The sequence below is a fragment of the Urocampus carinirostris genome, chromosome 3 (assembly GCF_059441175.1).
Source record: "Urocampus carinirostris isolate Australia breed hairy pipefish chromosome 3, RoL_Ucar_1.0, whole genome shotgun sequence".
NCBI lineage: Eukaryota > Metazoa > Chordata > Actinopteri > Syngnathiformes > Syngnathidae > Urocampus > Urocampus carinirostris.
In genome coordinates this window covers 49,612,916-49,637,023 of record NC_142351.1, presented here as the reverse complement: position 1 = coordinate 49,637,023, position 24,108 = coordinate 49,612,916, and the positions used below count along the sequence as shown (strand labels likewise).

The 24,108-nt window shown below is 39.0% G+C and overlaps 1 protein-coding gene across 20 annotated transcripts in view; it reads right to left on the bottom strand.

Moving 5' to 3' along the window:
* cacna1db (calcium voltage-gated channel subunit alpha1 Db) overlaps positions 1 to 24,108 on the bottom strand; it is a 112,382-nt gene that overhangs the window by 79,064 nt on the left and 9,210 nt on the right. For all 20 annotated transcript variants that reach the window (XM_088332219.1, XM_088332223.1, XM_088332227.1 and 17 more), the window contains exons 2-3: positions 22,169 to 22,619; positions 20,855 to 20,960 (exon numbers count right to left, since the gene is read on the bottom strand). In XM_088332219.1, coding sequence (XP_088188345.1) covers positions 20,855 to 20,960; positions 22,169 to 22,619 — 557 coding nt within the window. The remainder of the gene's footprint in view (positions 1 to 20,854; positions 20,961 to 22,168; positions 22,620 to 24,108) is intronic.

The following is a 24,108-nucleotide window of genomic DNA, read 5'->3' as shown; positions in this document are numbered from 1 at the left end:
AAATGCTAGCACAAGTCTAGCACAAAACGTTGCTTGACAGTGCATGAGAGGAGTGGTCTTTTTATACTGGACTGTCTCAGAAAATTAGAATATTGTGATAAAGTTCTTTATTTTCTGTAATGCAATTAAAAAAACAAAAATGTCATACATTCTGGATTCATTACACATCAACTGAACTATTTCAAGCCTTTTATTATTTGAATATTGCTGATTTTGGCTTACAGCTGAAAAAAACTCAAAATTCCTATCTCAAAATATTAGAATACTTCCTCAGACCAAGTAAAAAAAAAAATTATAACAGCAAAACTAAATCAAACATTTGAAAATGTCCATTGATGCACTCAGTACTTGGTTGGGAATCCTTTTGCACGGATTACTGCATCAATCCGGCGTGGCATGGAGGCAATCAGCCTGTGGCATTGCTGAGGTGTTATTGATGCCCAGGATGCTTCGATAGCGGCCTTCAGCTCATTTGCATTTGTAGGTCTGGTGTCTTTCATCTTTTTCTTAACTATACCCCACAAATTCTCGATGGGGTTCAGGTAAGGGGAATTAGCAGGCCAATCAAGGACAGTGATGCCATGGTCAGTGCACCAGTTACTGGTGGTTTTGGCACTGTGGGCAGGTGCCAGATCATGCTGGAAAATGAAATCCTCATCTCCATAGAGCTTTTCAGCAGATGGAAGCATGTAGTGCTCTAAAATCTCTTGGTACACAGTTGCATTTACTCTGGACTTGATGAAACACAGTGGACCAACACCAGCAGCTGACATGGCTCCCCAAACCATTGCTGACTGTGGGAACTTCACACTGGATTTCAAGCAACTTGGATTTTGCTCCTCTCCAGCCTTTCTCCAGACTCTGGCGCCTTGACTTCCAAATGAAATGCAAAACTTGCTTTCGTCTGAAAAGAGGACTTTGGACCACTCTGCAACTGTCCAGTGCTTCTTCTCCATAGCCCAAGTCAGACGCTTCTTCCGTTGTCTTGAGTTCAGAAGTGGCTTGACCATGGGAATACGGCTATTGTAGCCCATTTCCCGGACACGTCTGTGAACTGTGGCTTTTGATACCTGGACTCCAGCTTCAGCCCACTGTCTTTGAAGCTCCCCCAAATTCTGGAAGCGGCTCTTCTTCACAATTTTGTTAAGGCTGCGGTCATCTCTCTTGGTTGTGCAGCGTTTCCGGCCACATTTTTCCCTTCCAACAGACTTTTTGTGGATATGCTTTGAAACTGCACTCTGTGAACAGCCTGCTCTTTGAGAAATTTCTTTTTGTGTCTTACCCTCCTGATGGAGGGTATCAATGATGGTCCTCTGGACAGCAGTCAGATCAGCAGTCTTCCCCATACTTGTGATTTAGTTTACTGAACCAAGCTGAGTGTTTTTAAGGCTCAGGAAACCCTCGCAAGGTGTTTCGAGTTAATTAGATGATTCAGGTGATTAGTTGAATAGCCTACTTGTATACTTTTTCATGATATTCTAATATTTTGAGATAGGATTTTTGAGTTTTCTTAAGCTGTAAGCCAAATTCAGCAATATTAAAATAATAAAAGGCTTGAAATAGTTCAGTTGATGTGTAATGAATCCAGAATGTATGACATTTTGTTTTTTTTAATTGCATTACAGAAAATAAAGAACTTTATCACAATATTCTAATTTTCTGAGACAGTCCAGTATATATATATATATATATATATATATATATATATATATATATATATATATTTATATTGCAGTATTTATTAGTCAAATATATATATATATATACATCTCATCTCATTAGCCATACCGCTTATCCTCATTAGGGTTGCGGGGGGGCTGGAGCCCATCCCAGCCATCTCCAGGCAGTGGGCAGGGGACACCCTGAACTGGTTGCCAGCCAGTCACAGGGCACACAGGGACAGACAGCTCATTCGCTCATTCACACCTAGGGACAATTTAGACCGGCCAATTCACCTGAAATGCATGTTTTTGGAATGTGGGAGGAAACCGGAGTGCCCGGAGGAAACCCACGCAAGCACGGAGAGAACATACAAACTCCGCACAGGAAGTCTGGAGCTGGATTTGAACCCACGACAGGTTCCCGAGACATGAACTGTGCCGCACAAGCGCTAACCACTGCGCCGCCGTGCTGCCCTATATATATATATATATATATATATATATATATATATATATTTACAATAGATACAATATATTTATATATATTTACAAACGAAAAATAACTGAAGAGACAATTAAATATCACTCTCTAAGGACTTAATTAAACAAGGAATAAATACAACTAAAAATTATGCTAGGGGCAAAACTGTTCTGTGTGGGCTCCGTTGTTTTGTATATTGAGAGGCTAAATACAATTAAAGATGAGAGCCTCAGGTGATGCACTTAATATTGTAAAATTTGAATTTGAACAAAACAGGTTCAAAATTTTGGAAAAAGAGTTTTTTCCCCAGTGATTTAAGATCTCCGGCTCAACTTTAATGAGCAGGAGGCTACTTTACAGAGACAACAACGGATGATAAACGTACTGTATCTTGCTAGTGGTAACCATGGAAACCAGTACGATCTGCCTCACGATCGGGAGCAAACCACTACCCTAAAAAATGTCCTGAAGAGGGTTAGGCGCCGCCAGGCTGTATTTGCACAAGAAACGCAACAGGAAGTGGTGCCCCTACGACCCTGGCAGTTAAGGGATCCGGGAATCCTGAACATAGGGTACCGTTTCTTCGGTTTCACAACAATATGTACAATCGATTAAAACTGTATGTGCCCAAATGACGATAAACAATACATGATGCAAGGTTGCAGTTAGTGCAGTGTTTTTTAGCCAGTGTTCCGTGAGAACTTTTCTGGTGTGCCACAGAAAATTTCCCAATATTATCTTTAAAAAAAGCATGCCATTGTTCAGTATATTTCCTTTTCTGCCAGCGTTCAGCCAAATAACTGTGACATACATACATATAATTACGTGGCAGCAGTTTCCCATTTATTTTCATTTTTTGTATATTACTTATCTGCTCATAAGGGTCTACAATGAAATATTTTGATAACTTATTTTGTTTGATGAAGCTCTTTGGATTGCACTGCAAAATAAACAATAAGATAAATAAATCAAAGTAAAAAAATCTTGTTTTACGCATTCTGATAAATATTTTCTTGTTTTAAAAAAAATGAGAAAAAAACGAGAAAAAGTTGATTTAGTAAAATCAAATTTTGTTCGACTGGCAGATTGTTTTGCTTATTTTAAGCATAATTTTATTAATTTTTTTCTAGGAAAAAGGTAAAACCTGAAATACACAGGTTAAAAATATATTAAAATGCATGATTACTTTAAAATTACTAACCAAAATATATAGCCTGTCTTACCTCCAACTCCACGATGACCACAAGCGATGCTAAAAATTTTGCACTGTCAATTTAGGCAACATGATAAATTAAGATTTAAAAATAAAAATGTGAAACTGGTGCTATGAATTAATTTCCAAACATTTTTGACGGAGTGTGCCTCAAGATCTTCTCAACTAAAAAAAGTACCTTGGCTCAAAAGAGGTTGAAAACATTGAGTTGGTTGATTTAGGCGATTGATCATCAACTCGGGGTCACTTTCCTTTAAAATGCTTGTTTCTTACTCTGTGGGGACCAGCTTTTTTCCTGATAATTGCGCCATGTTTTTGTGCTTCAAGAACAAGTAAAATAATGCAGCAGATTGTGGGTGAGATCTGGAAGCTCATATCATGCATGAATTGGTGTGAAGAAAAGAAAGTGTGTTAAGAGAACAAGTTAGCTTTTAAGCAGACCCGCAATATTCTTAGGGTTTTTACTGAGAGAGTGACAGAGTAAATATTGTATGCTGGTATATTATTAGCCCTCTAACAGAGGCAATTAAAAGAGTATTAGGCTTTGTAATGGCAGGAGCTGGTAGTGTGGAGTCAATACCATTAAATATTGTCGATCATTAAACAAATATGGCATTTGGAGGCAACAGAATTGTTTACTCTTCCTTTCACATCCCTTTTAAGAATATCCACCCATTCATTCAATATATGCGCCGCTTATCTTCACTTGGGTCGAGGTGGTGCTGGAGTCCATCCCAGCTACAGTATCTTCGGGCAGTGGGCATGGGACACCCTGAACTGGTTGACAGCCATTTGCAGGGCACACAGAGACAGACAATTCACTCACTCATTCACCATCCAGACGCCGTGCTGCATACAGTATAAGGAGGTCCTTACAATATATTTTACAGAAATAGACATACGAACATTGAACCCCTCCTGCCAAAAAAAAAGCTTCACACATTACCATTGTGAGTTGTATAGTACAGCTGCAGTAAGGATAAGGTTGCCATGGAAATTTGTCTTTTTTTATGTGTGTGGGCAGTGAATGAAACTTGATGTTGGGATGCCCAAGAAATATCTACAATAATTCCTCACATAAGAACCAAAATATTCTCAAGGTAATGCTGCTTGGCTTCTGACCAGGAAAATAGATCAGACCATATAACTCAAATCACAAATAGTAAAGCGCTTCTAGAAGGTACATCATATGGCTTATAAATGTTATACTTGAAGCTTTTCACCATTTTTTCATCTTTATTAACTCTTTAATTAAATACTTATCAATGTTTGGGTACACATTTTATTGTATTTTCTTTTAAATTGAGGCTATTTTAAAGCAGTTTTAGGGGGTCGCCTTAATGCAATGTAGGCTTTTATGCGACTACAGCATATGCTGTAGTTGAAGTTGTTTTGGTTTTGTTGGTCATTTTGTTTTGTTTTCATTGTCTTAATTCAAGCAGTGGAATATTGTTCTGGGTTTGGGACGCAGATTGACATTAGGGTGGAATGGTGTCAGACCTGTTAATAGAATAGAATAGAATAGAATAGAATAGAATAGAATAGAATTGAATAGAATCGATTAGACTAGAATAGACTAGAATAGAATAGAATAGAATACAATACAATACAATACAATGGAATGGATTAGACTAGACTAGACTGGACTAGAATAGAATAGAATAGAATAGACTTGTCATTTATATCCATGTTGTGAAACATTGTATGCAACAAGATCAGACACGGCACCCTCGGGTAAAAAGTATAAAAAAGACAAAATGGCTAAATGTCTATCAGGATAACTAGGCAAAAAATATTATCACCATCCCAAAAACCAACTTTAAAGAGAATATTATAGTTTTAACTGGTTTTGCTGGTCATTATATTAAACAAAAAAATATTTATATATTTGAAAAAGGGATTTTTTTTAAATTGTAATTAGGGTGGAACGGTGGGTCCTCAAGTCAGACAAATTGAGAACCACTGTGCGATGTATGTCAGAAGTGCAAGGCAGTTATGTTTTTATTTAACGAGTGAACTGTGCTCCTTTTGCATAATTTTTTAGATTCCAGGACTTTCCCATCTAAATCTTTAGTAATAAAAAAATGTAGGGCTTGGTTCCCCAACGCAGAAAGAAGGCAAAGCAGCTTAATTGATTTAAGAAGGAGTAGCACATCCTGTAAGCCTTCAAATCCGTGGTTTTGGGAACCGGACAAAAAATTCTGCTTACCCTGGCCAAAGCCAGGACAAAGTACGGCAGAGGATCAACAAAATGTCCTAGATTAATTTTAAAGATCAACTCCGGATGATTTGTGAATCATGGATGTAGTTGAAATAAGGAAAAGATGATTATGTTTTGCTAAAGGGCTACATGTGTTGTATTTTTTAAGTCTATGATGTTACAAACTGTTGTATACATTCATATTTAGTGATGGTGCTAATATTACCGTTTATGGCACTGAATGTGTCTATCACAACACAGAACTGCATTTAAGGGACACTATGTATTACTTAGAGCCTCCCAAAAATATTGATTTAAATAATACGCAAAAATACATCAGCGTTCAAATAAATGTGCATTTTTTTTAAATCCTCGTAGGTCGAGAAATTTGCATTTTTGTAACATGACGCTAGCTTCACCAAAAGTGAGTGGACATAACATTGTTGCTATCAATGACAATATAGACTATTCCATTCAAAAGCCATCATGCTGCTACGGGTACTCGAAAATCACAAGGCTTGAGTCTCTGTATTTTGTATTCTCCCTTGTGCTTTTCAGCACTTCTTCTCCACTGCATTACACATCTATCCATCCATCTATCCATTATCTGCACCGTTTATCCTCAGTAGGGTCGCGGGGGTGCTAGGGCCCATCCCAGCCCTCTTCAGGCAGTGGGCAGGGGACACCCTGAACTGGTTGCCAGCCAGTCGCAGGGCACACAGGGACAGACAATTTGCTTGCTCATTCTCACCTAGCGGCAATTCAGACCGGCCAATTAACCTGACATGCATGTTTTTGGAATGTGGGAGGAAACCGGAGTGCCCGGAGGAAACCCACGCACGGGGAGAACATGCAAACTCCACACAGGAGGTTCGATCTCATGACCTCAGAACTGTGCCGCACACGCACTAACCACTGTGCCGCCCTGCTGCCCACTACACATTTAGTCTCCAAACAATACACAGTCCTTTAAATAGAGGAAAGATGGTATTTTACCAATTATATACCACAGTGGGGGTGGCACAGCAGCTGAGTGGTTAACGCGTCCACGGCCCAGTTCTGAGGTCATGGGTTCAAATCCAGGTACCAGCTTTCCTGTGCAAAGTTTGCATGTTCTCCCCGCGCTTACGTGGGTTTCCTCTCACATTCCAAAAACATGCTTGTCAGGTTAATTGGCCTGTCCAAATTCTCCTTAAGTGTGAATGAGCGAGTGAGTTGTCTGTCGCTGTGTGCTTTGCGACTGGCTAGCAGCCAGTTCAGGGTGTTCGAAAATAGCATCACCACGACTCTACTGAGGATAAGCGGTGCAGACAATGGATGGATGAATACTACAGTGGCAGGCCGTGCATTTCAGAATCAGACCCTCACTAATGGCCTATAGTGATGTGTTGTTCTGGAATGTACTAGTTCAAACTTCCAGCTCTTGAAAATGAACAAAAAGACCCAGCTCACAACCAATCTTCGAGGCGCTTTTTCTCCTGTTATTGGTCAATATGCAGGCTATTTTCTTCAGGGATTCAGTGTTGTTGACTTAAAATGTGTTAAGTAAAAAAGGTTCCAATTTTATATTTTTTGTACATCTGCAAATATTTAAATTTATGTGTCCTATGTTTTGCAGGGAATGTGTTTTACATAAAAAATGTAAAGTTTATTCTTGTATTTCATCGTTTACTTGTTGTTGCACTGAAAAGTCAATATTAACACATTTTGTTGTGTGTTTTCAGATATTCCGAGTTGCTTGGAATTAAATTTGCTTAGTATAAAAAAAGTTTAAATAGGTTAAAAAATCTCTGGAAAGTGACAAAATAATTGCTATTATGATTTAGTCAACTGATAGATTTTAGACTTTTTCTTTTAGAGTTGTTCTTATTAGCATTATTTGTCATGTCCTGCACGGCTGTCATGGCGCCCAGCTGGCCCCGCCCCTTGACACAGGCTGACCTGCATTTCCTGATTACTCCTATGGGTACTTAAACGCGCCTTTTGGAAATGCCCTTTGCCAGATCGTTGTTTACCCTTGTTGAAAACCTGTTCATGCCTACTTGATACCTGTTTATTCTTGTTGTGCTTGTTGGACTTTGTTGCACTTCGGTGAAACATTCTGAGAGATACCTGCAAGTTCTGTTTAATCCCGTTAATGCCTAGTCTGTAGTTTTGCCTGCATTTGAACCTGCTTTGTTTTGTTTTTGGTCCGTTTGTGTGTTGGACAACTTTTCTTTCTCAATTAAAGTGACAGATAGTCTACCCAAATGAGTTCCAACTTCCTGCTTCCCGACCCGTTTCAAGACAGTCCCGTTCCGTTTCGTGACATTATTTTGCCAAACTTTTGGGTCCATATGGGAATCACTGGTTTAAATGGATATGTATGGTTGAGACCAGTTCTGCACACCTTCCAGGTGGACAAACATAAACTACTCTCTAAAGGCAAGAATCAGACTCGTCTCTCCAGATTTATTAATATATCAATAATTAATTCAAATAATTAATTGACCCGGGGCAGCACGGCGGCGCAGTGGTTAGCGCGTGTGCGGCACAGTTCTGAGGTCGTGGGAACCTCCTGAGTGGGTTCAAATCCAGCTACCGGCCTTGCTGTGCGGAGTTTGTATGTTCTCCCCGTGCTTGCGTGGGTTTCCTCCGGGCACTCCGGTTTCCTCCCACATTCCAAAAACATGCATTTCAGGTGAATTGGCCGGTCCAAATTGTCCCTAGGTGCGACTGAGCGAGTGAGTTGTCTGTCCCTGTGTGCCCTGCGATTGGCTGGCAACCAGTCCAGGGTGTCCCCTGCCCACTGCCCGATGATTGCTGGGATGGGCTCCAGCATCCCCGCGACCCTACTGAGGATAAGCGGTGCAGCTGATGAGATGAGATGAGAATTCATTGACCCCTGAATACGCTACACATACATACTTTATTTCTATCAACTGAAATTGGCTGTGTTTTAATGAGCAGGAGGAATGAAAGTGAACCTTTCTACTCGCATAAAACCCAACGGGTAGCAGCACCAATGAACTGGCACTGATTTAGAAGTGCAACATTATGTTGTGTGAAAGATTGCAGTTTTATCAAGTATTATTTATTTTCTCTTTGCACAAAACACACTCCCACCCACAAATGAGCAACAAATCCTTGCACGTGAGATTTAGATTACTAGTTATGATCAGTACCTCTCTTGTATTATTTTCTTGTTGTACTGTGAAGCTTTTTGATTTCATCTGTGGCCTTTAGAACCACGTGTGATCGTGCACTTGCAGCACTGCCGGGTTCACTGGCTGCCACAAACATCAGTGATTTTAATTGAAACTGACACAACACTCAATGCGTTGTTACTTTCCCATAATGCTTTGCTAAGTATTAGTCAGAATTGAGAAGTAAGCCTCAAGCGGTCATGACACCTATAAATCCTGATATTTACAGGTAGTTTCTATTAGGTTTTCCCACCCTTTATGGAGCCAAGGTACAATTTATTTTTAATTTCATTTAATTATTTTCTTTAAAGCAGTGTTGAAAATGTAGCAAGAAATAGTGTCTTCCAGTCCGAAATTTAGGGAACAAATTATATTTGTAGGCATTGCAGATTTCATAGGATAGCTACAAATCATTACTTTTCTGAAAACACTCGTTTGACGAAAATACCCCAATTGTGTCACATCTGTGTCACATGAAATATTTGCATAAACTAAGCCAGGAGAAAACACGAATGCCTGACCAATTTTAAGAAAGTCGTGTAAATTACTATCATTATCTTAATTATCATCATCTTTTTCTACAGCAGGGATGTCAAACTCCTTTTGTCTCCGGGGCCAGATCCAGACTTTCTGTTCTCAGGCCAGGCAGATCAGTAAAAAAAATTAAATTCCAAATTTTAACTTTGCTTTTCAGTATTATGCTTTATCATACACCCCACATTAGTAACCAACCCCATATTATAACCACGAATGACAGGGAATCTTTTCTAAATGCAACACATTTATTCACAAACAATGGGGAAAAATATTTTCATGTTTGGCATTGAATGTGTTAACTGGTTTATTTTACCACTTGAGTAAACACAGTTTTACAGCTGAACCAACTCACCAAGTTATACAAAATCCACCCTTCCCTCAAGAGGCAATCAAGAGAGAACATTTGGTTTGCATTTATGTAAAATAACTTTTGATAGAAATGACCAAGAGACTTGCTTCTTCTTCTGACATACTCAGAAATTTATGGTGGGCCGGATAAATCATCGAACGGGACGAATCTGGTACGCAGGCAGTATGTTTCACATGCCTGTTCTACAATATCAATCATTGCCATTATAGTGTGTTCTATTTGGAAACCGGTACTGTTGGGCGCATCAAGCAGGCAGCCAGAGGCAGGTTAATCAGTTTCAATTAGATTGTCTTCTCATTAGGGCAACAAGATTAAAAGCCAACCCATGGTTACCTCTGAACATGGCAACAAGGTCATAATATAATGATGACGATGATGATGTTGCTCATGATACCATGCGAAAGAAATTTTAGTGCTTAGATGTACACCTGTGTGTCGAAATGAATCCCCTTTGATTAAAGTGCTGCTTAATACTGACAACACACAACATCTCCATGTAGAACGCTTAAGTTTCCTTTTCTACTTAATACAACCTGAAATTGTATTTGTCTTTCTCTCTGTGCAACAATGTTTGAAGTTAGGTTCTACTCAAACGTTAAATCAGAGAACAGTAAGGGCTATTTTCTATTTGAGCTCTTTTCATAAATCTGTGATATTTCTCAAACTTAATACCCACTTCGAAATAACCCATAATGCAATGGGCTTTGAACAAGGAGAGTACTTTTGTTGTAGCTAGCTCTATTTCTATTTTTCAGAACACGACATTCTACTTCCCTCAGTGTGAGGCACTCTGTCACTCACTTGAGAAAAGTACTGAGGGGAATTGCAAGAAAAGAAAAACGGAAAAGCATGACATGGAACATATTTGTTACACAAGTGGGGAAAAAAGGCATCTTCTATTTCAAGTGTGGTAATGAATTGAACGTTATACAAGTGCATATATGTTGCCCTGGGGAGGGGATGGGCACCTTCAGGCTGTACTTGCCCAAGACACACCAGAGAAAACGGTGTCTCCGCAACCCTAGTGCTTAAAGGAGTAAACCAACCAAAAAGTGCAGTAAGTGAATAGTTCACAGTAGCTGGTTCGATGGATTATAACATGACCGTATTTTCAGACTAAAAGTCAGTGCGATTTATGTATCTTTAACCCTTCTTAACTATGCATTTTTCGGGCGGTGCGACTTATAATCTGGAGTGATTTACGGTGCAGAAAATACAGTAACTTGTGATCTGTTTTTTGTTTATTGTAGCTGTTAAATGTAATTACACTTCTTTTCTTTGCACTATTGTTACAATGCACTCTTATTTTTCATTAAATTATTATTATGCCTTAGGCCCATTTTTCAAGCACTACCTTGTAATTAATTGTCATATTATTTTATCTGGTTTCTCTTCAAATTGTTTATTACTGTACTTTCCGCACTATAAATAGCAGATTTTTCATAGTTTGGCCAGGGGTGGGACTTATAGTCTGGTGCGACTTATATATGTCTTTAATCCTTCTTAATGATGCTTTTTTTGGCTGGTGCGATTTATAATCCTGAGCGACTTTAAATATGAATAATTCAACATCATTTAGCTTATTATTTTAGCTGTAAGGTCAATTAATAACAGAATAGTGTATTATTTGAAGTTGTATTTGGTTCATATATCCACGACTGTGGCTCGTCCTTTACATATATTTGCCTCCCTGCGAAAAGCAACGTAAAATCTTTCATTATTTGGCAATGCTGTTTTCTACATGATATAATTTTTCTCCTTCAGTTATAATTCTGTGTCTTTTATATGGGCAAACATTTGGAGTTGCGGATCACATTGATTAAAAAAATTTACCTGAGGGGCCGGGCCAGATTGAAAAAAAGATTGATTGATTGACTAGATAGTTTTGTATTTACCAATACAGAATCTCAAATCTGATACCTCAACAAGACATGAGGAAAAAAAAGATAATGTAGGCCTATCCAATTTTTCTCATATGAATTTATAGGATATACATACAGACATCTACATGCATGTGTTATATTTCCTTTCTGTATTTGTTTATAAATAGATTAATTTCATAAAACTGGTTTTGAAACACTCTGAATTAACGAAAGGTGGCATCACTTTTAAAAGTGGGATACGTTGTTTGAGGTGTCCATAAAATATTTTCTCCTTTAAGTATTTGTTAACAATGCCCAAATGAGTTTAAAGATCTGCACTATTGTACTTACAGCGTTATTGTTACAGTGTTAATGTTACTGTTTACCTGACTTGTTAACCTGACTGCCCATTTTGCACATCTGGTTAGCTACTCCTCTTGCACTATCGGCACTATGGTGAAATACTATACGTAGCCATAATACAATACAACTTTTACTTATATCTGTACATTCAAGGAAACTGTGCGGGTCAGATGTATCGACATTTCGTTCTGTATACACGTGTACTAGAATGACAATAAAGTAGATCTGAATCTGAATCTGAATCTAAATGTTTCCATTGCGCCTATCTGCTTTTATTTGACTCTTTTCCTAAGTGTTCAGGCCACGGAACACATTAGACTGGAGGAAAGGAGGCGTGGGGGAGGGCAGGTGGAGCGTGAGTTCATGCTTGTGCTTGCAGTTTTCTGTTAATATAGCATGAAAATGGTGTAAGTAAGAAAAATACTGTTTCAAACACAGTCCAAACGCAAAACCAACTTACTTATCAAGGCAACATTTTGTCCTTTTAAAATGAAAAAAGACCTAATCAATCAATTTAAACTGGGGCCTACGTTTTTTTTCATCATTTTTTTCCGGTTATTGTGAGAGATATACAAGATATAAACTTTCTGTTGGCAGAATTACTCAGATGAAAACACTCATTCAGGTTTTAATCTCCCTCGCGAATTGGAACGTGGACGACCGAGCGGCCATCTTCCCACAATACCTCGGCCGAACACACCCCCCTCGGTCAGGAGGCGTTTATTTTCTAAAACACATGAACAGGAAATGAAGTCACACACAAGCGCGACTTCACAATAAAAGGAAATACGATTGAAAAACGTTTTTACAAACAATGAAATTAGACTGATCTTTGAAACGTGACTATGTGTTTGAGTGTGATAATTGTTTTAATATTTAGGAATATAAAAACAGGTTGATTTCATAGCATGGAAATCTGGGAAATTCACATCCAAAAACAGTCAACTTTACAGTTATCCTGATATCATCCGGGATTTTCTTGACTGTTCCCCTCTCAAACAGATTCACTTCTCTTGTGTATTAGTGGCTGTCATTTCCAGCTGTCTAGCAATGAACCAATGAATGATTAGCAAATATTTCATATTTAAAACTAAGAGAAGCCTAATACCTTATGTAGGACTTAGACTTAATGTATTTGTTGAGCCTTGTGGATGGCGTGTGTGGAAAAGCGAGGCATGGAAGAGTGTGTATTGATTTTCACCTTGTGGAACAATTAAGGGATTATTCAATCAATCTATTTGCCACTGCTCAACCTGTTGAGCATCACAGGGAGGCAAGGCATATAAGCAGAAAAGCATTTTGTTTAATCTTCACAACATTGTATCAATAGTACACATCAAAAACGCAGTTTCTCTGTTCTTTAAACAAGATGGAAATGTTTTTGAACATTCATGCAAACGGTTAGTAACAATTATTTGCTGTTTCCCAGACATGGGACCAAGTCACACATGTGCAAGTCTCAAGTAAGTCTCAAGTCTTCACCTTCAAGTCCCAAGTAAGTCCCAAGTATTTTTTTCTTGGGCAAGTCAAGTCACAAGTCAAGTCCCGAGTCTTAGATTGCCAAGTCCAAGTCAAGTCACAAGTCATAAAAACAGCGACTCGAGTCGACTCGAGTCCAAGTCACTAAGTCTCAAGTCCCCATGTCTGCTGTTTCCTACATTATCAGCTGCATCCATCATGTTGGACACAATGGATTATCATGGGTCACTATTGAATTACCACCCGCTACATTTAATCATTAGTTTATGAATACGCCTTTACATGGTTAAACATGTTATCAGAATATGTCAACATGTGTGTACTCATTTCCAATAATTTGCATTACTTTATTTTCTAAATCATTCTTGAATTGGCAATGTTACAGTAAAGAAAATAAGTATTTGAACACTCTGCTATTTTGCTATTTCTCCCACTTAGAAATCATCTTCATCTTAGGTGTATGTCCACTATGAGAGAGATAAACTAAAAAGAAAAATCCAGAAATCACAATGCATGATTTTCTAATGATTTATCTCTGTGATAAAGCTGCAAATAAGTATTTGAACACCGGAAAAAATGAATGTTAATATTTGGTACTGTAGCCTTTGTCTGCTATTACAGAGGTCAAACGTTTCCTGTAGTCTTTCACCAGGTTTGCTCACACTGCAGGAGGGATCTGGGCCCACTCCTCCACACAGATCTTCTCAAGATCAGTCAGGTTTCTGGGCGGTCCCTAAGAAACACGCAGTTTGAGCTTCCTCCAAAGATTTTCGATTGGGTTCAGGTCCTGAGACTAGCCGGGCCATGCTAAAACCTTGATATGCTTCTTACGGAGCCACTCCTTGGTTTTCCTGGCTGTGTGCTTGGGGTCGTTGTCGTGTTGGAAGACCATGCCACGGCCCATCTTCAAGGTGGTTGTTCCCCGAAATCTTACAATACACAACCCCAGTCATCCTCTCTTTAATACAGTGCACTCCCATGTGCAGAAAAACACCCCCAAAGCATGATGCTACCACCCCCATGCTTATGAATAGGGATGGTGTTCTTCGGATTGTACTCTTCATTCTTCTTCCTCCAAACACGCTTAGTGGAATTATGACCAAAAAGTTTTATTTCCCTCTTATCTGACCACAAAACATTTCTCAATGACTCTTCTGTATCATCAGGTTAATTGGCCGGTCAAAATTGTCCCTAGGTGTGAATGAGCGAGCGAATTGTCTGTCCCAGTGTGCCCTGCGACTGGCTGGCAACCAGTTCAGGGTGTCCCCTGCCCACTGCCCGAAGATGGCTGGGATGGGCTCCAGCACCCCCGCGACCCTACTGGGGGTAAGCGGTGCAGAAAACGGATGGATTGATGATTTTATGGGGTGGACTGCTACCTTTATGCAGCTTACAACCTCAAACAGGTGCATCTGTTTCAGGATGATACATAGAGTACAGGTGGACTTCTAATGGGCAGACTAAAGGGTCTTTCAAGGTCAGAATTCTAGATGATACACAGGTGTTCAAATACTTATTTGCAACTGTATCACACAAAGAAATTGTTAAAAAGATCTTGCATTGTGATTTCTGGATTTTTCTTTTTAGTTTATTCCTCTCACAATGGACATGCGCCTAGATTCAAATTTCAATCCCCTCTATGATTTCTAAGTGGGAGAAATAGCAGAGTGTTCAAATACTTAATTTCTTCACTGTATGTTTTGGGGTTTTTGTGTTCTGTGCTTCTTTCTGTTTTTCTGCAGTGAGTGGCAGGGGACGTGACTGGCTGCTGCTGTAACTAGACCGGCCTTACATTAAGATGACTCTTCTGGATGCAATGAACGCACCATGCAGTAACATCATAGCAGATGCCTGCAGAGGCTGGATAAGGCCTTCAAGAAGATTCTTTTCACTCTGTATAGAAAAAGAGGCGATCCGTTGAGATTTGGATGATAATTTGTGGACCAACAGAGAGTAAAGTTAAGATTAGAATGGGGGATCGTGAAAACATTCCATCTTAAGTTATGCCAATTCTCTAATGTTCACATTCCTAATTTTGCTTTTGTTTTCTTTTGATATTCTGTGCTGTCTTTTGATTTCTGTTGTGCAATGACATAGTCTGTCAATAAATTGTAAAAACTGTAAGTGTAAACACTGACATGTCCATAGACACAGAAATTCAACATTGACTGATAGACTCATAATTTTGCACAAAAAATGGCTTGAGCAGGTTATCCTTGGTATTTTACTACTTCAATGTGTTTTGAGGATCGTAAGTCAAACTGTCAAAGAAAAAAACAAAACATTTTTCAGAATCACATAACGTAAAGTGCCATTCTCATGCTCTTGGTTTCACCATCCCTCACCCTGCCATCATTTCTTCACCTTATCTATGATTTTAATTGCTTTCCCTGTCCTGACTTCTTCTTTAATGAACCTCCTCAAGCATCTCGAGTGTCTCTACCCTCTCACGCTCTTGGGTCTCTTTCAGCAATTCATTGGACTGACTGCCTTCTTTCTCCTTCTTGGTCTACCTCTGCACAGACCACTTGATGGTGTCGCCATGGTGACAGTCGCCATGAAAACCAGCTGTGCTTGTAAACAAGGTGAGGGGGCAGCGCTTAGTCGAGAGCAGACCTTCGCTGAGGTCCAAAAGTTCAGGATTCGAAGTTAAGAGCGATTTCTGCCACAATTGTAACACCCTAAATAGCCAGCAATTATTGTTATGCATTGTGGGACTGTGCGGCTGTGTTTAGAGCTCGTCTCATTGTTTTACTATTTCCTTTAAAGTATTGGTTCTTAAATAGTGGTGTGCGTTCCCCTTAGGAGGGCGTGAGGATCCACCATTGGGGCGCATGTGCGTTTAACCTCAGGGAAATTTTTTTTTACTTTCCAAAAAATCAAGAGAGGCATGAGCCCCACCAAGCTTTAGTTGCGAAAGACAGAACGCAGGAAGTGATGCCCCAATGATCCAGGCGCCTAAGGAATCTGTGCACCCTAATGCAAACACACACAAAAAAGGGGCCGGACGAGTAAATTAAAGAGAGAAAGAGAGAGAGAGAGAGAGAGAGAGAGAGAGAGAGAGAGAGAGAGAGAGAGAGAGAGAGAGAGAGAGTAAGAGAGAGAGAGAAAGGGAGAGGAAGAGAGAGAGAGAGAGAGAGAGAGAGAGACAGAGAGAAGGAGAAAGAAAGAAACACAGAGAGAGAAAAAACTGAAATAGAGAAAGAAAGACAGAAAAAGAGAGAGAGAGAAAGAAAGAAGGAGAGAGATAGAGAAGGAGAAAGAAAGAGTGTGAGAAAAGGAAAAGCAGAGAAGGAGAGAGTAAGAGAGAAAGTGGGGGAATAAGAAAGAAAGAAAAATAAAATGAAAGAAAGAAAGACAGAAGAAAGAAAGAAAGAAAGAAAGAAAGAAAGAAAGAAAGAAAGGAAAAAAGAAAGAAAGGGAGGCATTAGGATAGAAAGGGAATACGATAGCAAGAAAAAAGGGAAAAAGTAAGAAACAGAGAAAGAAAGAGAGATAGAGGGGGGACAAGAGAGAAAGAAAGAAAGAGAAGAAAGAGATAAAGAGCAAGAAATGGAGAGAGAGAGAAGGAGAAAAAGAAAGGAAGAGAGAGAGGGAAAAAGAGATAAAGATAGACAGAAAAAAAGAGAGTCTGAGAAAAAGAGAGAAAGAGGGAGAGTGACAGCGAGAGAGAGAGAGACAGAGAGGGGGGAGAAGAGAGGAAAAAGAGAATGTGAAAGGAGAGAGATTGAGACAAAAAGAGAGAAAAAGAGGGAGAAATGAATTGATCTCATTTCCTTTGCAGTTGGAACCTCACTTTGTCAACATCAAGTGGTCATATTGAAAAGGTGAAGCTCATTTCTTTGTTGTGCTTCTCAGTTGAAGCGTCTGACTGTACTTGTCCGTATATTCACTTCTCTCACCACACTGCTTCATTACGCCACTTGCCATATCGGCTGCCTACACACGTCAATCGCTGGATACAGGAAGCAATACTAGGGAGTGGGGCTTCCTCTATGTGTCGACAAAGATCGGGTCAAATCCAAGCCTGTCATCTCATTGTTATTTTTCGTACTAAAATCATTCCCAGAGGCTTGATACTTAGTGATGAGCTGCATCAAACCCTTTAAAATTGTGTTTTAAAATAAAACAAGATTTTAAATGGCATTGTTACATTTGGGCACTCAAGGACAATGCTTCTGAAAACGTATTCATACATTATAGAATTAAAAAAGAATTAATAGCCATATATGGGCCAGGTGACCTCATTTCACAAAATCTTGACAAACATACAATGGGAAAGACACATGTGTGTGTCTGTGCCATATGCTGCTTAGTGTGACTCTCATTTCCTCTCCGCCTCTGTAAACCTTTAATCCCTGACTGGTAAAATGACGCAATCTGACTCTCGATTCTGAGAACCACACACGTGAATTCACATGCAAACAAAGCAAAGACGTCACGTACAAACTCAAGGGTGAGAGGAGAGCTGCACCCTGGACACGCACACACAGGAAGCTAGAGGAAGGACAAACTGACAAATTAACCAGCTGTGATTTACACATTCACCCCTATAAACACTAAACGTGAGTCTTCAGATAATCTGAAATGCATATTTTTTAGATGTGGCAAGGAATCAGGGGAAAATCCTCATATGCACTAGGAGAAGATAAATACAAATCACAGAAATCAAGTGGACAAAACTTGGACCTTACGATTTAACACTTCTCCTGAATGACTTATGTAGTGTAGAAAATAATCAAATTCTACTTTCCACTCTATTGAATAGGAGAGGGTATGTCCAGCTAGACTTTCACTTTTTTTAAAAAATCTCTACCCGTACATTAACCAAACACTTCTTAATATGAGAATATTACAGCAATTACAAACAAAGGAGAAAGATAATTGTCAGTGGTGCATTCAGTGTATTCTTTGTGATAATATTTTTTTTCCAGCATGTTGGTGATGTAACTGACCTAGAATCAGACTCAGCAAACCAGCAGTAGCTAGATTCTAAAGTGGGGACAGAAAGTGGGGACAGACAGACAGACAGACAGACAGACAGACAGACGGATAGACAGACAGACAGACAGACAGACAGACAGACAGACAGACAGACAGACAGACAGACAGACAGATAGACAGATAGATAGATAGATAGATAGATAGATAGATAGATAGATAGATAGATAGATAGATAGATAGATAGATAGATAGATAGATAGATAGATAGATAGATAGATAGATAGATAGATAGATAGATAGATAGATAGATAGATAGATAGATAGATAGATAGATAGATAGATAGATAGATAGATAGATAGATAGATAGGCAGACTCGTTTCCTTTTTCCCTTCTCTACGCTCATTCATGGAGGACTAATCCACTGTCCAGTATAATCCGTCAACATGTACACGCACACGCACATGTCTATTTCACATTAACTCTTGAGTTTATGTATTCTATTCCCCCCAAAATCATCCCTCATCCCTTGTGTCCCTCATACATCACATGACATTTTTAACACAATGTCCAATAAATACAATGGGGACACCTAAAACAGAAATGTGTGTTGATACCGGAAAAATAAACATCAGTAACATTTTACACTGCGGTGCGTTCATTAGATAAAACTCAAAAGAAAGGAGGACAAATACTTTCAACAGTTGATACTGACAGAAGCAGTGATTGGCTACTCGCCCACAACACAATTATCCGGTCGAGTTGACCATTGCTGTAAACCAACATCAGCATGGAAAGCAGGCAGGAGCATAACATACAGTAGAATTTATGCCTATTTCACAACGTGTAATAAACTGTGGATTTTAACATATTGATTTTCTTTGACATTTTTTTATGAGAATGCTTTCCTCAAAGATTCTAACAAATCTGAAATATGAAGGCATTTGTATAAAAACCTGTGTCCCTTAAAAATGTGTTCAAGACAGATGCACAACTTTCATTTGTACTATCATACACAAACGCACATGCACAGAAGCACACACATTGACACCGTGGATTGTGCTCTAGTGATGAGCGTTCACGCACGACCACACACACACAGTGAGTAATCCCCATCTGTTAAGGGAACATGCAACGCTTCTCTGCCCAGACTATCAATTCCCCTTACGCTGCCGGAACACACACTTCCTGCAAGGTTCAGAAAAGAAACCAAACACTGTATAAAAAGTCTTCTAAGGACAAGTAAAAATTGACTATTAAACAGTGTTGGGAGTTACGCGTTACATGGGAACGTGTTCCTGGAACGTGATTACTTTTCCAGTAACGAGTAGTGTAACGGGATATTGACAAGATTTTGTAATTCAATTGTCGGTAAAACATGGTACTTTTTAAAATGAATGCATGAATTGCAATGAGTCCCGTTCATTGAAGTTTCTTTCTTTAATGACATAGAATACATAGCTTACATTACGCAAGCAACACAACACTACAAACATCATCTCGGTAAGGCTGGGGTGTTTCTAACTACCAACAAAATACAACTAAATAAAGTTAACGTGGCGCCATCACAAACACAGAGTACGTGGATGCTAAATTTCTCCCTACTAACATTCTGATATTCGCCCTACCGAATATACTCGCATCCAAGGCGGATTTACAACTATAAAATAAAATACTGAAATTAGGGGGACAGTTTATATGCACAAACTTGATTTTGTGTCACTAGTAGCGAATAGTAGGCAGCGCATGGGGAGAGGGCGTTTTTTATTCAGGAACAACGAAAGCAATGGGGAAATTGTGAAAACAGAATTTACAGTGTGAGTGTTCTAAATTTTGGTCTTTTTATTTGTGAAATTATTGTTGCAATAAACCATGCCTGGAAGAAAAAAGAAAACATTTTGGACATGACCAAGAAATGGAGAAGAAAATATTACATTGGTTTGAAGAGAGAATGGATATGGAATATCTCAACTGTTAGTTTGCAAGCTCTCAAGATTGCACAAGCTAAGAAATGTGAAGGCTTTATCGCTGCCGCACGTTTTTTCCATTTTTTCTATTATGTGGATATTTTTAGGCAGTCTTAGGTGGTCAGCTTCAAAGGGAGTTTACTGGACAGTTCTGCCCTATTTTCAGGTGTCAGTAATCTGGGGATAATGCAATTACTTTTAAAATGAAGTAACTAGTAACTCAATAACTTTTTCAATAACGCGCCCATCACAGATATTGAAAAACTGAAATGATCAAATATAAGCAGGCAATCTCTCGTTTACACCTACGAGCAATTTAGTCTTCAATTAACCCAACATTATATGTACACAATAGTACAGATAAAACAGTTCAAAGTTGAAAATCTCTCAACACAAGCTGAAACTTGAACCAGTGTAATGCACACACGCTAATCTTTTAGCCCACTGTGCCATTGTGCCAGCCAACATGAATCAATGAATAATTGACTTATCCATAGCATTACATGAACATCAAAAGCAAACATGTTCTGGTGTAAAGACAGCAGGAGAAATACAATAAACTTTTCTTGTTCCTATTTTTTCAGCTTTACTTACCAGTTCTTGGTTGGTAGAATTGGAGTCATCTCCAGGGAAAGGGATATAGATGGCTAAGGCCACGCAGTTGGCAAAAATCGACAGCAGTATAAATATATCGAATGGTCTAATAAAGAAACAGTTAAGGGAACTATTAATTAGCCCAGTGTAATACGTCAAAATACACAAACATGGTTAGAATAAAACTCAATAATTTGCTTTCACTGCATAAAAATTGCATGTCACTAGCCATTATTTTTTCTTATTTATCTATATTCTTAACTTTTCTAGAAATATAAGGAAAGTAATACAGTGGTAGCTCTACTTTCGAACGTATCCAAACATAAAATTGACAGCTAACGAAAGGCCTTTTCTGAAAAATATATTGCATCCATATACGAAATTAATTTCTGGTTACAAAGGCAAAATTGTTTAAAATGCTGTATGCACTGATCCTCTCAGCTCCCGTAAACACCTAGTCAGCTCTTGTTTTGACGGCGGCGTTACATAGTAGAATGACTTCCTGGCAACTCATTGGCTAGCAGAACTGCTGGTGAGCAAAGTGTCTTTCATTACGAATTGATTTCATAAGTAGACGCACAACTGTAATCTAATTGAGCATATTTCTCAAACATAGGTCTGACAATTTCATTTAAACATTTTGCATTTTTTTTTCTTATTTTAATAAATTAGGGATGGATGCTGAATATTAAGCTCATACCAGGTCATCTATCAAGGTGTTAGTACTTTATATGACTATCGACACGTTTTCCTATTTTTCATCACCCAAGGGGGAAAATTTTGTGTTACAAAATTACTATTTGTATGGTCACTATCGGTGAGTGCTTATGAGCTGACTATACTCATTGTTATCGATTTAAAAAAGTGCTTTTGAGCATCACGACTAATAATTCTTTTTAAAATGAATTCCGTATTGTCCGGACTACAAGGCGCGCCTAAAAACCCCAATTGGGTCGGAAATTTTAAGTGTGCCTTATACAAAGTACCACAGAATATGCTGGACAAGATTAGAAATGCATACAGCACTCATAGGTGTGCATTACCGTACAAGAGTTTATGGTGTTTAAGCAATTATTTTGCAATTATTGATCAAAAAGTCTCAGTTTCATGTGCCTTATAGTCGGGTGAGCCTTGTGCGTGAAAAATATATGACTAAAGAATATTTTGGGGGTGCGCCTTATAATCCAGTGTGCCCTATAATGCGGTAATAAGGTAGTAGAGTAAAAGAGTATGAATTTGAACAGGACATGCAGTTATATTTTAGTGTGTACAGGAATGTATAAACAATTCTTCAACCAAGCATGGAAAGGATACTTCCACTCCACCAGGCTGATGCAGGCCCTCCGGATGGGGTTATTCAGGGTGAGGCAGAAAAGGGCTCTGGGGGGCCTGCTGTTGGTGGAGCCGCCCTGCTTTTTGCTTTTGGCATACTGCTGCCTCTTTCTCTGCGCCAACGAGCCGACGGGAATCGAGCTTTGCAAGTTCGCGTCGGGCTTCTCCGCTTCGCCCTGCGCTTCACGTGCCGCCTGGATGGCTGCGTGCCAAGCCAGGACAGGGCTGACACCGGAAACTGCACCGCCGGGTATGTGGGTGCCACTTTTGGCCCCCAAGAGACCATAAGACGGGCCGACGGGCTTGCCGATGCTCGCAGGGGGGTGAAAGGGCTCAGGTGGACCGAGTTGGTGGAGATGAGTCTGGCTTTCTGACCAGAAAGCTGAGGCATTGGCAGAGAAAGTGGGTCTTTTGTTGCTGGTGTACTGCGCCCCTGTAATAACAAGGTAAAGAAGGGAGTCCATAAGCAATATAAATACCTACTGTTAATAAATTCCCATCTAGAGTTCTTAACACACTCACAATGTTATTAGTACAAGAAATGTGGTGGTTTACCGGTTAGCAACATCTAGAGCAGTGTTTTGTAACCAGTGTGCTAAGAGACCTTGTCTAGTGTGGCGCAGGAAATTGCACAATTATAAACCACAGTGTGTAATATTTGACCACCAGATGGCACTGTTTTGTCTAATGCAAACAAAAAACAGTGCCAAGAGCACAGCATAACAGCAAGAAGCCAAACAAACATGGCAGCTTTTAGAATCAAATTTAAGACCCAGTCGACAAAAAAACCCAACATTAAAGCAAGCAAAACAGAAAAACACAAATAGTTCTTGCACACAATACTACGTGCCTCGTGCACATTACCTGACACAGATTTTAGCCATGGCGAGAAATGTTTCTCGGACAGCCACTTCTCTTTAAATGTACACTTTCCCAAGTTCCAAAATAAACCGCTCTCCGAAATTGCTATGTGTATTGTGGGTAGACCAAGACATGCATCTGCTCTGAAATGCCCGACTGAAACCACATCACCGTTGGAAAAGTGCAATTATTCTGGTCACGCCATGTTGCCACAAAAGTAAATTTGTGAATTACTAAAGTTAGAGATTTAATGAAGGTGTCTTTATCTTTTTTTGTTCAAACAAATATCAATCTTATAAATATGTTCATGTTAAGAGTTTCGAAAATTGCAATTTTTTTCTTTATTCAGTTTTCTTTGTATTTAAACTACCAATGTATTACAATTATAATGCATTATGTTAAAGGGATGTCTAGATAAGTATTTGCGTTACTTTCTTCTCCATTTGAACATGTCAACCATGTGGATTGTATGTTCTTTGATTATCCTTTGATGATCTTTTCTTTCAAATTATATTTCATTTTTTTGTAATGTTTACGGACACTCTATATTTGTTGAATAAAACTTATACTTTGTGTCACCTTTGTTGGAGGTGCATAATAAAAAGGACTGTGGACCTTGAGGAATTAATTTACCCACCCATGGTCTATACTGAGGGTTATCTTTTTATCGTGTTGCTTTAATGAAATGAAATGAAATGAAATGATCTGCATTTCTATAGCGCTTTTCAAGTCAATGACTTCCCAAAGCGCTTTACATTGTGCTTCACATTTCCCAATAGCGGCCGTGATCTGTGCAGCCATGTAAGGCGCTAACCTGCTTATTGGGGGTTAGGGTTAGGGTTCAATGTCTTACCCAAGGACACTTCGGCATGTAACACGGACAAGCCGGGATTCGAACTGGGATCCCTTAATCCTAAAACGATCGCTCTACCTCCTGTAATATTGTTTTCAACTATTTAGTTTGTATTATTTATTGTCTCCTAGTGAAAAAAAATCATTAATTCAAGAAAAACAATACATATTTCATTCGTAAGCAAAAATACATGAACTATTTTATGAAC